This window comes from Diachasma alloeum, unplaced genomic scaffold, assembly GCF_001412515.2.
Source record: "Diachasma alloeum isolate Michigan unplaced genomic scaffold, Dall2.0 Dall_scaffold_00270, whole genome shotgun sequence".
NCBI lineage: Eukaryota > Metazoa > Arthropoda > Insecta > Hymenoptera > Braconidae > Diachasma > Diachasma alloeum.
This window is the reverse complement of record NW_021680409.1, coordinates 922,303-938,930: the sequence shown is the minus strand read 5'-3', so window position 1 is coordinate 938,930 and position 16,628 is coordinate 922,303. Positions and strand designations below refer to the sequence as shown.

Below are 16,628 nucleotides of genomic sequence, written 5' to 3'. Positions count from 1 at the left end.
CCGGGAGTCACTGTGCGCCGCAAAACAATTATTTTTCTTACTGCGCTGTTATTTCCATGACAGTTTCTTCCATTTTTCACAGAGATTAAGGGATGAAAGAGGGTCAGTTGGTGGGGAATTTAATTTTCCGTCGAACTACTCTTTTTTCATCCCTTAATCTCAATTAGGAGGGGAGAAGTGAATTTTTAATTCACGAGCGAATGGTGAAAAGTCATTGTACGCCGAGAGCAAAATTATTTTTCTCACTGGCCCATGACTTTGTCGTAGTTTGTATTTTTTTGTTACAGAGANAATTTTCAGCAAACTTCAGGGTCATCTTTTAACACGACATTCTTCAACTTTAATTTTTTTTTATTTGCCATTGTCATCCAGAATTTTTAAAAAGATCGATATTACGAGTATCGATATTTCCCAAGGCGATACTTNAATTTAATTCTCCATCACACCCTCTGTGCTTCATTCCTTAATATTAATTAGCCAGCAAATGAATCACCTGAAAAACATTAAGAACATGCTGAGGACGAGGAGGACACAAATTCCACTCTCCACTCCGAAACTCAGGCAGTTCGCCCAGCCGTCAGATTCGATCGTGGCGGCATCCCTCCGTTGGGGTCAAACTACTTTTGGCTTAGGGTCAGTCTAACCCCGAGATCTGAGCCTCTACTTTAGTCAATCCTCTTTGATGACAAGTGTGAATAATATTCTGTAATGAAATTAGCCGAGTCGGTTGAGTCCATTTTTTGTTGAATATCTCGTAACCGAAAGCAAGTTAAAAAATGTTGGTAATGAACTTTTTTAGGTCTACATTGTTTGTGTCTACATCAATGAACAATTTGCTATTTCATACGCTAGACAAGTTCCAGGGGCGCGCGGTTTGTGCGCTGTCTCGTGGACATTCTACGCAACTCTCGGAGGGCCGCTCCAGCTGACACTCATATGCTTACATGGTATTACTGGTTACATTAAGTTTTTTTTCCTAATTCATTAAAGTATCATAAAATGTCAAATGAGTCTCATAATTAAAAGTGGGTTTCAAGAGGTCGATTTATCGGCCTTCCGACCTAAATCAATCAGTAAAGGCACAACATTAGTAAAAAGTTATCATGTCAGTGACGTGAGAGAACTCATCCATGGAAATGATAGACGTATCTGTGGATCAGTGATCCGAGAAACTCCTGGGGCACATAGCACCCGTAAAAAAGAAAATATTTACTCCCCAGTCGTTNGTTGCGGTATCGATACCAAGCAATCTGCTTCGATACAATACTGAGTATCGATATTTTTTTGGGTATCGGGAAACACTAAATTCAAAACTGCAGGTTCAAACCGGTTAAAACCACGAGGTCTGGAAACTCTGTTGGTGGGGGAAGGCTCTACTTTTTTATGTTGACAGCTTATAAAGTTCACTTGACGACCGCTAGGGTCACAACATGACAAGCAAAGAGGATTGACTAAAGTAGAGGCTCAGATCTCGGGGTTAGACTGACCCCAAGCCAAAAGTAGTTCGACCCCAACGGAGGGATGCCGCCACGATCGAATCTGACGGCTGGGCGAACTGCCTGTGCGGGTAACAGCGTTGCCAACCATACCATTATCATGGTATCTATACCATGAAACTGGCTCCGATACNCCCCGAGATCTGAGCCTCTACTTTAGTCAATCCTCTTTGATGACAAGTGTGAATAATATTCTGTAATGAAATTAGCCGAGTCGGTTGAGTCCATTTTTTGTTGAATATCTCGTAACCGAAAGCAAGTTAAAAAATGTTGGTAATGAACTTTTTTNCTAAGGCATGAAAAAAGAGCGGTTCAAAGCAGAATTAAATTTTTCATTAATTAACCCTCTTTCATCCCTTAATCTTTGTAACAAGAAATTAAAAACTGCCATGAAAGTCAGGGGCCAGTAAGAAAAATAATTNGAATAATATTCTGTAATGAAATTAGCCGAGTCGGTTGAGTCCATTTTTTGTTGAATATCTCGTAACCGAAAGCAAGTTAAAAAATGTTGGTAATGAACTTTTTTAGGTCTACATTGTTTGTGTCTACATCAATGAACAATTTGCTATTTCATACGCTAGACAAGTTCCAGGGGCGCGCGGTTTGTGCGCTGTCTCGTGGACATTCTACGCAACTCTCGGAGGGCCGCTCCAGCTGACACTCATATGCTTACATGGTATTACTGGTTACATTAAGTTTTTTTTCCTAATTCATTAAAGTATCATAAAATGTCAAATGAGTCTCATAATTAAAAGTGGGTTTCAAGAGGTCGATTTATCGGCCTTCCGACCTAAATCAATCAGTAAAGGCACAACATTAGTAAAAAGTTATCATGTCAGTGACGTGAGAGAACTCATCCATGGAAATGATAGACGTATCTGTGGATCAGTGATCCGAGAAACTCCTGGGGCACATAGCACCCGTAAAAAAGAAAATATTTACTCCCCAGTCGTTCAGGTAAATATGCCCTACTATAAAATAGTCCATTAAAAGTAAAAATTACTCCGCATTGAGGTGGTGGAGAGCAACAAGTTAACTCCGTCCTCGGTTGAGTTTTTGTCACATATCTCGAAATCTGAGGAAGATCGCGGGATTCACATAAAGACCTCTTTTGTAGCTCTTGAAATTCTCTACAAAAAAGTTTTTATGCCAATTTCGCTGTCTCCATTATATTCAAAGATATTTCTCAAAATGTCGATCAGAACTGAATTTACATTAATGAATCATATGGTAATTTTATAGCTCGATCAAGCCAATGGCCGTAAGGTATGTGATGCACATTGTACTTGTAAAGCAGGGATGTTATTATGTAAACATGCTGCAGCAATATGCATGTACGTAAATGAAGAAAATACCCTCTCAAAGACTGATGCACCCATGCTATGGAATCGTCCTCCTGAACAACAGCTGGAGAAGTATCGAAAGGGCTCTAGAATGGAAACTATGTTCCCTTCGGATGATGGAAACATCATTGGTGATACCATATATAATTTCCACAGTGCGGAAAATATTTGTGAGGCTCATCGAGCCGAGAATTGTGCATTTGAGAGATGTTCCAACGAAAGAGAAGCTCGAGAGACATTGAAAAGGGAAGAAGAAAAATGGTATCGTCGGTTATTTTTTCAGTTGTTTACATCACAACAACAAAATTCTTTCAATAAATATCATGCTCAGGAATATGTGATAGATGAAAATGATCAACGTGTGTTTTCGAGAATCAATTGTCCTCAGGAATATACGACGTTCTATACCAATCAAGTGCAAGTAACTGCGTAAAAATGGGTAGATATCTGTTTTATGTCTTTGCATCAATCGACTACAGCAGCTTGGTTTGAAGAAAGATCTATTAGAATCACGTGTAGTGAAAAAGCACATCAGATAAAAACTCGACGTAAGGATTTCGAGAGTTTGGCTGTGAGATTTCGGAAAAATTCCAAGGGCAGCATGACGACTAAAGCAACGAATTATGGTTTGGAGATGGAGCCTATTGCAAGGGTTTTCTTCAAGTCTCTGATTCAACAGGAAGTGTATGAGACGGGTCTGGTCATCAACTTCACTCAACATTTCTTAGCATGTAGTCCAGATGGCCTAATTTTCAATGGAGAAATGTTTGAGTTACTGGAGATTAAATGTCCCTTTACATGTGCTGATTCACTGATTGTGGATTTCCAGAGTAAACAAAGCTCGGTCCCCTACTTAACAGTCAATGAAAATGGGAATGCTGAGTTACCCAAAAGCCATAAGTACTATACACAAATCCAAGTATCCATGTATGTCCTGGGTGTTAAACTCTCTCACTTTCTCGTGTTTTCTAAGGCACAATCCATTTATCTCCAGATTAATCGTGATGAAGAATTTTTGTCTAATATTATTCCAAAGATGGAGAAATTCTATTTCGATTATTACATTCGTTTATGCGACGAGAGTTCAACTGCTGAATCTGAGTTAGTTCCGATATGAATGGAAGGATATTGGAGTATATGAGCTTTAGAAACCAAATATAAAGTATTAACGATATATTTTATTATGTTTTACGTTTGTTGGATGATTTGCCGAGTTTATAATAAAAATTTTGACAACAGTTGATTTGATTCTTTGTTACAATGATTAAATTACAATGATCATTTACTTTTGTACATTTGATTCAGGTCGGAGAATTGGTTCCTTATTGTTAGCCAGTACACAAGCAATGAACATGATTTTATCAATATGCTTGAATAATTCAACATTAATGTGACGTAAGATTCCGAAAATTTTGACTCGTTGGATAGCCCTTTCCACGTGAATTCTAACTGATGCTATAGAGTATCCTTCTAGGACTTCTTCCCGTGAAAACTGAGGATTGACTGCCATTGGTGGCATTACCAACACACATTGACGTTCAAGAAGCGCTATCTTTATTTGAGGGAAACCTTTATCAGCCATAATTTGATCTCCAGGCTCGACCAATCCCAAAAAAATAGAATCATTGACAATGAATCCATCAGTACATTTTCCACCGTAGCCCTTGGAGATGAAAGTAATCATGCCAGAAGGACTGATGCCTATTAAATATTTAATTGTAAATCCACATTTGTATGATGAATACATTTGTACACGCTGCTCAAGTGTGGGTGGAGTATCACATGGCAGCTCTGTATAGTCGATGATAGCTCGACAAGTCGGATAATTTCGGAACGTCGAAGGCATTGTCTCCTTTATTGCTTCTCTCGATGGCCAAAATATCCAGCTTTTCATCTTCACATGAAGGGTCACTAATATTTCATGGAAAATAGTAGAGGCCGTTGTGCTCGAAACTTTGAAAAAATAACCAATGGCTCCAAATGTTAGTCCCAATTTCATTTTCATCAGGAACCGTAATAGTCTATTCGAAGAGTCGAGAGTTTTATAGTAAGCTGGCTGACCCTCTGCCTTCACTTCAATGAATGTCAGTAAGATATGGAAGAAACTGAGTGTTATTCCTGCTAATTGCTTCATAGTTCGATCATCTTTTATATTTTCGTATCCCAGGAATCCAGACCTGAATACTTTATCAGGGCCGACACGAATTGTTCTAGTTTTTTTTTGTGAAGGTATTATCACTCTCGGTCTCGATTGTGCTTTTAGAATGATAGAGGCTTGTGTAGATGCTTCATGAAGAGCAGAATCTTGCCAACAAAGGAAAATGACTGGAATTTCCTCTTGGATTTCCTCTTCATTCAAAACCGGATCTGTTTGCACTCCAATGTCTATGTATATCGGTTTTAATTCTGGAGCAGGAGGACTCATTGCCATGTGTGTATCAACATCATTACTCATATCAATTTCTGGAGGCTCCAATTTTCTTTTCCGAGCTCGTAATCGTTCACCTCTCTTTGGATCCGCAGATATTCGAGTTTTTTTTTATAAATCGGAGGAAATATTGTTGGGTTAAATGATTCCTCCGAAGGATTGTTAGATTTAACACCTCCAGAAAAATGAGCACTGCATATCCGCGAATTCGGCGTTGGTCTCCACGGCGTTCCGTCAAGTCTAGAAGTAAATCAATCATTGACATTCAAGAGATTAGGTTCAAATTTAACGCAATATATTTCTCCGTATTTTTTGCGTCGATTCTGGAATGCTTAACTGCATAATTTGATCAAAAAAATAGGTTACTTACTGTTTTCTACGTACAGCCTTTATCCATTTTTCTTTCCTTTCAGCCTCCCATGGACGATTTGGAAATGTGTAAAAATGCACTCCAGGACTATTTTTTGCATTGTTGAAACAATTCACAACACAGCAATTACGTTTCGACAATTTCTGTGGAATTTGTGGTGATTTTTCTGTGGCCTCCATAACACACGTTTCGGTAGTCAACAGACTGACTGGCCCCCCGAGAGTTGCTACCGTAGGACCACGCGAGCTACTTGTCTAGCGTATACTCCAGAGCCTTGGCGCACTACCATCAGATTGGTTCCGCAAGATAGTAATTCTACAAACCACCACCAGACAGCGAGAAATCGCTTTTGCGATCGCGAATTTGACTCGCGGAAAGAATGCGCCACCTAGGTCCGTCGCGGAACTATATTTTTTCTAAATATTCCCCGGAAACCGATAGCCCACTCAACCACCTTTACTTCACATTCCTAATTCACATTTTCTAAAACCCATATAATCCTCATTAAATTCACAAAATAAAACAGCTTCAATAATTCATAAAATTTCTAAATTATAAAAACATAAAATCATGAATTTCTCGATTGTGAGAATCCTGACAACTTATCCCCTCAGACGCAAATATTTTTCACACTTTGTCTCTTTCAATACAGAAAATTTAATGTCAGAATAGTTATCACTAAATGAAAGTTTGACTTTTCACCACTTACAGTAGGAAAAAAACACCTGTTGCCATTTTTAGATCTTAACAGTGTAAAATTTTTTAACAAGTATGCAAGATTTTGTTCTAGAGAGAGAGAGAGAGAGAGAGAGATGTCCTGTTTTCAGAGTGAAAATTCGATATTAAATTCTGTTTTTTACACAGATGGTCATACAATTCCTTCATTCAGGTCTTATAACTCGCTCGATCTTAATTTTATTTTTTCGATAATTTAGTTGATTCTGCGAATGATCGAGGAGTTCTAATTTAAAAATATCAACATGAATAGTGGAAGAAGCTTTGAGAATAGTCTGTTTTACTTAGAATTATGAGTTTCAATGCAAGAAACATCATTATCCGTTAGTACATGCATCGCCTAGAATACTAATATTGCTAAATTATCGCAGAACTTAATTTCATGTGGTATTCTCTAAGAACTGTCGCGCAATTTCATGAAATTCTCTTTCCCAGCAGGCCGAAATGCAGTGCAAAAATTTTTGCAAGTTATGATAAAAAAGCAAAGATAAGCAAAGATCAAGACATTGAAAGAGAAACACAACGAAAAGGTTCATAGGCTCAGAAACCCGATTGTCAGAGAAGCTGGAGCAGTTTCTCCACCGTCATCATCATTATCAGAAGAAGAAAACGAAAAAGAAGATGAACCAGCTTCAGCTCCATTAAAAAAACAATATGGAAGAGCTCAATCATCAAAACCAGGACCCTCAAAATCAGGTCCATCAAAATGACCTCTGATGAAGATAGTTCTAATAGAGGGAGAAGATGGATCAGCTCCATCCACCACATCATCCGATTCCCCGGAGTCAGAAGGAGATCAGTCTCTCAGGCAGTGTATGAAGAACAAAACAAGAGTCCATCATGGTAAGGCCCACCAAACCAGCCAGCTTCGAAACAAAAAAACGAAACCCAAGCTTCTGAAATCCCACCAATCCCACCCCGAATCTGAAGAAGAAACAATCACTGAGCCACCGTCCAAACAACAACAGAAAACCTCAGCATCAGTGACTCCATCACTCCTCCCAGAATTTGAAAGAAAACAAGGCGAGTCCCGACTCTCAGAAGACCCATCAAAACACGTGGAATCTTCTGAACCGCCAAACACCCTGGAAATTGTGACTCTACAAATACCCCGAAGCCTGAAACCTCGAAAATGACCAACACGACCACGGCCCTGAGAGCCTCCCCAGCACAGCTCCTGTATGGAACAAAGCTACGAGTCCCTGGGGAATTTTTCGTCTCTGAGAGCTTACCCGCAGATCCGAATTTCTTCCTCGAGAAATTCCGCGACCATATGAGGCGAGCGAGACCCACTACCGCTGCCCATCACACCAAGGCAAGGTTTTTCGTACTGAAGGACCTGTACGACGGAAGCCACGTCTTCGTACGCGGCGACGCAGTAAAAAAACCCTTCGACCCACCGTACACCGGACCTCACGAGATCGTCAGACGAGTTGACGACAGAGTATTCATCGTCAAATTCAACGGACTCGACAAAACTATCTCCGTTGATCAACTCAAGACAGCATTCATCACCAAGACAGACTCATTAGGACCATCACCTGAACAACAACATCAACCTATTCCACAACTCAGCGCATCAACGACTGTACCTGAAGAACATCATTCTCTGAACATGGATCCACCTCTAAGGACATACGCCAGAGTAACCCAAACACCAAAGAAAGTTTCGTTCCTTTCCTTACCCATACTCAGGTCACTGGGAGGGGAGTGGCTGTGGCGGCTGAGGGTCAACTAGATCCCAGCGTTACCGACGGAGCTCACCCCCAGCGCCAACGACGGAAACAATTGCTAGTTCCGAGATCGCACTAGCCTTCACTGAGATTCGCTCTTTAACCGCCATTATCATCCTTACCGCGCTTTTGTCAGTCCACCACAGCTGTGGCGTCTCATCGCTTTTGTATTAAATAATTAATAATAAGTGTTTGGACTGAATAAATATAAGTTGTTTATTGTGAACACATCTTCATTTATTTATGTGAGAACTCACTCATCTCCATATCATTCCCGATGCACTTGACCCCCAAGTGCATTGCACTGGTCTGGAAAAACATTAATTTTTGGTGAAACGTCATTATCCTGCATACAAAATTATTCAAAATATTTTAGTAAGTTAAATTCGTTAACAAGATCTTCGAAATAGTTCATTATCAATTGTCTAACTTTCATTTAGGTATTTTGATAACTTAAATTCCCTATCCATTCTCAAATCTGTTTTTCTCAAGTATTTAAATCCGATAGATATGAGTAAATATGATTTATATTATATGGAATCGATTTTTTAAATTTCATTAAATATGCAATCATCTCTTGAATATTTTTAGAGTCATCTACTAAGAGATATTTTTCGTTATAAATTTGATCTCCAAAAAATATAGGGATCTTGGCATTTTGCACACGGCTTTGAAATGGACCGAATAATCTGTTCAGCAATTTTCATTGAATTCTCTGCTTTTTTTTCCAGCTATGGACCCCACCATAATACCCTTAACAAAATCATCGAATCCCTTCATTATCCATTATCTAAATTTCATTCATTCGTCCTTCGATGTTTTCCCAAGAGGTTCCCAAGAGAGTATTAGTACACTGGAAATTACTGCTGACCATTCGTAATATTAATATTGATTTTTTATTGTCGTTGAAAATGTCATCAAAATTAGTGNACCATAATACCCTTAACAAAATCATCGAATCCCTTCATTATCCATTATCTAAATTTCATTCATTCGTCCTTCGATGTTTTCCCAAGAGGTTCCCAAGAGAGTATTAGTACACTGGAAATTACTGCTGACCATTCGTAATATTAATATTGATTTTTTATTGTCGTTGAAAATGTCATCAAAATTAGTGCCTGTCAAAATGCTTAGAAACTAATTTAAAAATTTTTCTAATACTACAATATTTTCCGTTTTTTATAAGTCGAAAAGGCACTGTCAGTCGCATCAAATCTATAATTTTTTTTCTGTTTGTCAGTTCAATTCATCAAGAATTAATATCTGCACATTCATTTTTTCTACTTTATTACATTATTTCCTTTGAAAACTATCATAAAATGAGTTTTTGGTGGAAAAGATCTCGGATCTTCAATGAAACGTCACTATTTTGCATACAAAATGATTGAAACTCATACGAAAATTACTCAGACTATTTTCTTAGCTTAAATTCCCTATCTATTCTCAAATATTTGAATTCATCAGAAATCCATTATAACGAATCGATTTTCTAAATGTAATTAAATATGCAATCATCTCTTGAATATTTCTAGAGATATTTTTTGTTATAAATTTCATCTTCAAAAAATATTTCTTGATATTCTTCTTGCACAATTAACAAAATCAGTGAATTATTTCATTATCAACTGTTTAAATTCCATTCACTTGCCCTTCGACTTTTTGCCAAGGGGAATAAACTCCACCTCATGCAGATGTCTCCTGAAATTCTTATAAAACTCGAGTACACTGGTATTAGCCCACACCTGTCTCGCATTGAAATCCAGAACCCTCAGAGAGTCTAGACTCTGGGCCCTGGATAACGCGACATAAGCCTGTCCAGCGTCGAAGACTTTAGCGAGACTCATCTCCACGCAGTCCAAGGTCAACCCCTGACTCTTGTGAATCGAGAAGGCCCAGGCGAGCTTCAGGGGCACCTGCTTCCTGTGGATAAAGCTCCCTGAAGCCGTCCTGATGGTCCATTTCTCGAACCTCGCACGGTAGATCTCCCCACTCCTGAACTGGACAACGGGAGTTTCGTCCTCGAACTTTATTACAACCCCTCTGGCACCATTCACAAGTCCATTGCTGATGTTGATGTTCTTGAGGAGCATCACCTGAGCGCCAACTTTTAGCGTCAATTTTCCTGGGACTGACAGTTGCTGCTCGAGAGTTTTAGTCATTCCAGGATCTGAATCTTGAGCTATGTAAGTCTTGGGTGTACCTGTGGAGGAAATTTTTATGTTGAGACTGCACTCGATTTGGCTCATTTACACCCGAAAAATGATTCATTTGAAAGGAATATTTCTTACAATTTTTTATGAAGACATTGGCAGAAACTGTTTAGACTTGTGAATTTAATTCGATTATGAATAGTCTGAAATTATTGATATTCGAACAGTGAAGAATTTAAGAGACCTACAGAATAAAAAAACTATGAAAATTTGGGGAAATTTTTGCGTCATGAATTCTCAGCCAAAAAAAGGTAAAAAAATCTAAAAGGAGGCTTAAAAAATTTGTTCATTTTATAGAAACCAAATGAAATGAGTTGAGGGTGGGCTGAAGAGGATAAATAATTTTAAGAAACGTTCAAAAATGCGAGGTGGGGGCGTCAAGTTTAAAGCCCCTTACGTATTAAAATCCCTCTCCTATAATTTCAAATGATTTGAAAAAATCATTAAAGTAAACGTTAAAAAATCATTAAATCATTAAATGGTTTTTGATTATTAAAATGATTCATCGTTTTCACATCGCCGTCAACTCGTTTTAACCAGTTCCCACAAAAAGAAGAAATTTCTCACGCTATCCTTCGGATTTTTTGATCGCTTTTTGGTTTAAAATTCACAGCGCTAAGTTTTCCCTACATATCAGTAATTTTTTTTCAATTCCCAAGGCCTCTTCAAGGCTTGCATCCAGATTTCTCCACTCCTCTTTCATCGCCAAAATCCTACACTAAAAAAATAATTATTTTTGCCAAATATCCATTAACTTGAGAGAAGTATTTATTTTGTCAATACTATATTTCTCCTCTCGAGTCATTTCCAGACAACCCTCATTAGGCTTCAATTATGAAAATTATATTGATCTGGAAGATGATCATGTTTGTTATGATCATGAGTGAACTCCCTCAACAATTCAGTAGTGAAGTGATGAAACGGTTCAAGTCGACTTAGCTCCCAGTTGAGTTTGTGTTGAATAACTCGGAATTTAAGAAAGATAGCGAAATTGTTGTAAGATCTTTTTCCATAGTCTTCACTTTTCTTTACAAAAAAGATTTTTAGGAAAATTTTGCTAACTCCTTTAGGATTTGAGATATTCATCGAGAACTGGCGCTAGAATGGAATTAACTTAAACCGTTTGGCCACTTCACTACTGAAGTGTCAACATTAAAAAATTAATCTAAATTCTTCCCTCTAGAAAATGAGCAATTTAGGAAAACTGAATAATTATTGAAGGAGTTCATCCAAGGTCATGTACAGCGTAGTCATTCTCTAGAGCAATATGATTGAAACCTAATCAGGCTCGCCTGAAAATGACTCGATTGGAGCAATTCCATTTTCAAAAAATCAATACTTCTCTCAAGTAAATGAATACTTGGCAAACATATTTTTTTTCTCAGTATATGCTCTCCTTACATCCTTTCATTTGTCGTGAGGCTTGTAAATTCTTGGTATCGTCACTAAAAAAGTTTCCCTTCAAAAAAATTCCAGGAAATATTCTAATCCTTATTTCAATTAAACCTGATATCAATTAAACATACTGCACCTTTCAAATTAGCTAGCTGCGATTCATTGATATCATTAGCCTCATTGACATGCGAGCACAATCTCGTAGCTAAAATTCCGTCCCTCTCAATTTTCTGACTAGAAGTTGACTTCAAAATGCTCGTGATCTCGTCTGTAACCCTCCCGATCCTCAAGCTGTTAAGGACCTTAACGAATTTCGGGTCCTTCTGACGATGGACCGTCTGGAGTTCGAAGTTCAAGTGAACACACTTCTCCCAGGCTTTGCTCTGAAAGCAGAATTTCTTGGTGTCAATCATCTTGTTGACTGGAGGCAGTTGGAAGAAGTCTCCACACAGGATCAGCTGGATTCCCCCGAAGGGACGATCATTCTTCCTGACGTGCCTGGCGACTGCCTCGATCTTCTCGAAGTACTCGCCGTCCACCATCGATATCTCGTCGATGATGAGGTACTTCGTACGCCTCCAAACAGTTGCGCAGGCTGGCTTCGACGCCATTTGACAGCATCTCTCCACTGTTCCAGTTCCCAAACCGATGCCGGAGAACTGGTGGAGGGTTATTCCACCGATGTGACAAGCAGCAACTCCGGTACTTGCTGTTGCTATTGTTACGTCGGGTGGAAGCTCGGAAATTATTCTTTTTAGGAGGAACGATTTACCTAAGACATGAATTTTTAGTATTAAAGTAGTATGAATAAACTCGACTTAAATGGGTAACAGAGGGAAAAGTAAATTCAAAAAGCCGAAAAAAATCGTTCATTATTGATCATTTTTCCCATGAATTCGAACTTTGATAAATAAGAAATTGATCCATAAAATTCTTTAATTATTTTTTCAAATAATCTCTCGATTGACTAGGGTGTTTCGACATAACACGTCATTTCGGGCACGCAAAAATATGAATTATTTATTAGAAAAATTTGACACTGAAAATAATATTTATATTCGGCATATAATTTTTATATATTTTTCTGAGTTATCGAAGTTTTTTCTAGATTTTAATCTTTTCTCTAAACTCTAAAAGTTCATTTCCTCATAAAACTTATTTTTGTGTTATTTTTGCACTTTTAGATTAAATATTAACAATAATACTAGACTGCCGATTGAGCACAAACTCAACCAAAACTTTCATATTAATATTAACATTCGTTTAGAATTTATTTCTTAAAGTTGTATGAATAAACTCAGTTGACTCGTTAAGTGTAACAAGGAAAAGTAAATTCAAAAAACCTAAAAACATAGTTATTATGTCGCGCCGTGCAATAAGTCGAGTTTAACGCACGCTGCGCTCCGCGCAGCCTGCTCAAAACTCGACTTCTACACGACTTGACATAAAATATTATAGAGCACTCGGTAATAAATTTCGTTTTCAACGAATGTGTGTACAGACCTCGCCTTCGGCTCGGCCTGTAAACTACACATTCGTGGAAAACAAAATTTGTGCCCTTGTACTCTAATGTACTATTTCAATTTCCTTCCTATTGAACTTAGTTCCCAATATTATACAATAACGTTTTTTGAAAATGGTGAGTTTTTTTAACGTTTTTTTTATTGTACAATCATAATTTTTGAAGGCTCCAGGGCTATGTAACATTGAACAACGATTGGAGAACAGTGCAGGTGATCAAAGTAAAAAACAAACATCGACAAAGGTGGCCGAACTGGTTAAACTCTTGGACCGGATGGCGGGATCCGTAGGGAGTGGGTTGGAGTCCAGCTTGGAGCAAATTGGGATTTTAATCTTTCAGAAACCGTTGAACGAGTCTATACACCGGATATCATCGAGATTGAATCTTTGGGTAACAGTCTCCGATGGTATCTTAGTCACCAGGAGAGTCTGTACATGGTGCAGGAGGAAATCGGCCCATGACACCGCAATAAAGGAGTGGGGGCTGGGATGGTGCCATAAAAAGCCTACAAGATCATGTTCGAAAAATAATACACGCAGGCGTCAAATTTTAAACTTTTAACTCTGTAATAAATTGTAAGCAAAAGGTAAGTGGTAACGGCACTCCTTGCATATGTTGAATTTAGAATTGTCCTCGTATCCATAGTTGTTCATTTTTGCAAACCAAAAAACTTCAAGCACTCCATTACCATATTGCGCAGTGGCTCAAGTTTTTTGGTTTCCAAAAATTAATAACTATATGGGCAAGAGGATGATTCTAAAATTCAACACATGCAGGGGGTATCATTACCTCNCCTCGTATCCATAGTTGTTCATTTTTGCAAACCAAAAAACTTCAAGCACTCCATTACCATATTGCGCAGTGGCTCAAGTTTTTTGGTTTCCAAAAATTAATAACTATATGGGCAAGAGGATGATTCTAAAATTCAACACATGCAGGGGGTATCATTACCTCTTAAGGGGAAACGGAACCTCTGCGTTTATATGAATCTTTAGAATTGTGTTTTCTCCTGCAATTATTATTCTTTATTCATTAAACTACTTCATTGACTCAACAATGCGGTAATCGAGTCGATAAAGCAATTGCATAGATAGAAATTAATAATTGTAGGAGAAAACACAATTCTAAGATTTTATGTAGACAAAGGGGTTCCGTCTCCCCTTAAGAGAAGACCTCACTGAAATTTCTAAAATGGCTGATGCTTCTTCAATCGTGCTGATGAGTTTATTACTTCAGTTTTAATGTCGAAAAATAAGGAAACAATAGGTTTCGATTTTCGATTGATCAGAAAGAGACTTTCAAGGAATACAATCTTCAAAATTCAAGTTATGTTTATACTACTTCAATAAACAATTACCAGATCTTTCTGATCAATTATCCAATCTTATATATAAAGCAGAAGCCCATGTGAGAATTCAACAAGTTTCTAGAAAATTGAAGGGAATGTGAGAAGTTTTTAGAAATTTGAAGCAAATTCGAGAATTGAAACCCAGTTTTTCAAATCCATGACTCTGTTATAGAAATACTTAAGAATGAGTCATAAAATAAATTTTATGGAAATTGTAAAGCTAATGATTTTTATTTTCACTTCTAACCCGTGTAAACCACCAAAAAATTGATTTAAAAATTACTTTTAATTCAAAAATAAGAGACAGAAAAAAAACAGTTCCCCGGACAAGGCCGGACACACCAGCTTTCCATAAAAACAAACCATTACTTAAACTCGAATAAAAACATGAATTATACCTGTGCCAGCACTCCCAGTAAAGAAGATGTTCTTCCCCTTGAGGACAGCCTCCAGCACTCCCTTCTGTTCATCAGTCAATGGCACAGCAGTCGGATTGGCATAGAGTTTCTTAGCTATGGGGACCTTCGGAGTGTTGGAACCCGTCAACTTCCTCTTTCTGATGGTGCTCGGGGAGGGTGTGGTCACAGTCTTCCTGGAGGCAGCGACCAGCAGAGCCTTCTCCTTCGCTAGGTTGAGTTCTGCATTGGTAGCTGGACTGATGTCCTGGACTCCCCCCAGTTTGCCGTTGGACAGGAGCTGCTCCCTCAAAGGATTCTTCGACTGCGGCTTTGAAGTCTCGGTTTGACCCGTCATCTTCACGAATATCGTCTTCAGGAAGGTAATGAGCTGCGCCGCTGGGGCATTCGACAGGAACAGCGTGCATCGTTCCTCGGCGAATTTAATCGTCGACTTGCCTTCGTTCATGTAACGATTCAGGACGTTTATCCCCTTGAGGACGAGTTTTATCGTTGTATTTGCTTTCTCAGCACGAATCTCGATGAGCATCTGACGGAGATTGTTGCGGATGAGACGGAGCTGGGCTGTTCTGTAGCTAACCTTCCGGGTCGTTGTCCCCTGGGGGTTCGTCCACTCGGCGACTGCTGTGCACGACAAGTAGCAGCCCTCGGTCTCCATTTTCAGGGGTTTTGGGGGGGTTTCAGTGACGGAATGACAGTTTCGCGAGGATTACGGGGGATGCGTGACATTTAGCGAGGGAACACGTCGGGGAGGGACAACTCAACAACTGTTTTTTGAATATCTGGAGCAGGTGTGATTTCAGGGCCCCTAGGAGCGCCATTTTTGTCACTAGGTTTATGCCGCCAAGATTCGAACTCGATTTTTCATTGTGGGGATTTTTTATGAATTTTTTTTATTCAGAATGAAAGCTTTGTAGTTGTTCAAATTTAAGCTTTGCATTTTCTGTATTACACTGAGAGACAAACAAACACGTTCTCAAACAAGTCTTGTTTGAGCCAACAAAATCGCTAGTTGAAAATTGCCAAAAAAGAATTGGTTTGGTTCCACTTTGAAAATTGCAAACATGAATAATTGCTCTGCGTTCGACAGCCACGAAATATTTGGCTCAAGAGGAGGATAATTCACACGAAACGGTGCCCTTTCACGATTAAAATATCTCATATAGAGGAAAATTTACCAAAAAATATTTTGTCTCTAAGCTACAAGCATGCTAGTGCTTAGTATCAGTAATGAATAGTATCATTATTGTTTCATTTAAGAGTGCCAAGTGAATTTGAAAAAAGATTTTTAAAAAATTTTTTCTTTCCCTCCATCATTGGAGAAATATGGATTCATCCATCCGACGATATTTCAAACCCGCAACCGGAACTAGACATCGAGAAAATAAATGCGGAAAATCCTCTATTTCGCGTGACGAACCTCGAGAAAGCATGGGATCAAATGGGTACGGCGGGTTGAAATATCTCTCTTATTCACCCCGGTACCCCATTGTTTTTTGTCGCCATCACATTGAACACATCATTCCCCATATCTTCAAATTTTTTCAAATTTTTCTTGAGTTCCTAGGGGGTTGAAACGTTCAATTTAATCAAAACTCCATAGGAGGTCGTGTATAAGACTGATTTTGTTTA

At 38.5% G+C, this 16,628-nt stretch overlaps 3 protein-coding genes across 4 annotated transcripts; 1 reads left to right on the top strand and 2 right to left on the bottom strand.

The window, feature by feature from the left end:
• Nucleotides 1-2,150: 2,150 nt before the first annotated feature.
• Nucleotides 2,151-8,347, top strand: LOC107037784. Of its 2 annotated transcripts, none has more exons than XM_015256529.2 (2): nt 2,151-2,453; nt 6,808-8,347. In XM_015256529.2, the coding sequence occupies exon 2, from the start codon at nt 7,505-7,507 to the stop codon at nt 8,108-8,110; it is 606 nt and encodes a 201-aa protein (XP_015112015.1). In that variant the 5' UTR covers nt 2,151-2,453; nt 6,808-7,504; the 3' UTR covers nt 8,111-8,347. The 2 variants fall into 2 exon arrangements, with proteins under 2 accessions (XP_015112015.1, XP_028981917.1); XM_029126084.1 differs by having other exon boundaries at nt 5,681-8,347.
• On the bottom strand, nt 3,998-5,901 carry LOC114841192. The gene is made up of 2 exons (XM_029126083.1): nt 5,638-5,901; nt 3,998-5,507 (listed from the first exon to the last, which is right to left on the bottom strand). Exon 2 carries the CDS (start codon nt 5,292-5,294, stop codon nt 4,122-4,124), a length of 1,173 nt encoding a protein of 390 aa, XP_028981916.1. The 5' UTR covers nt 5,295-5,507; nt 5,638-5,901; the 3' UTR covers nt 3,998-4,121.
• Nucleotides 8,348-9,153: 806 nt separating the features above from the next.
• Nucleotides 9,154-15,767, bottom strand: LOC107037783 (ATP-dependent DNA helicase PIF1). The gene is made up of 3 exons (XM_015256527.1): nt 14,979-15,767; nt 11,847-12,482; nt 9,154-10,305 (listed from the first exon to the last, which is right to left on the bottom strand). Exons 1-3 carry the CDS (start codon nt 15,652-15,654, stop codon nt 9,746-9,748), a joined length of 1,872 nt encoding a protein of 623 aa, XP_015112013.1. The 5' UTR covers nt 15,655-15,767; the 3' UTR covers nt 9,154-9,745.
• Between the last annotated feature and the right edge of the window lie 861 nt (nt 15,768-16,628).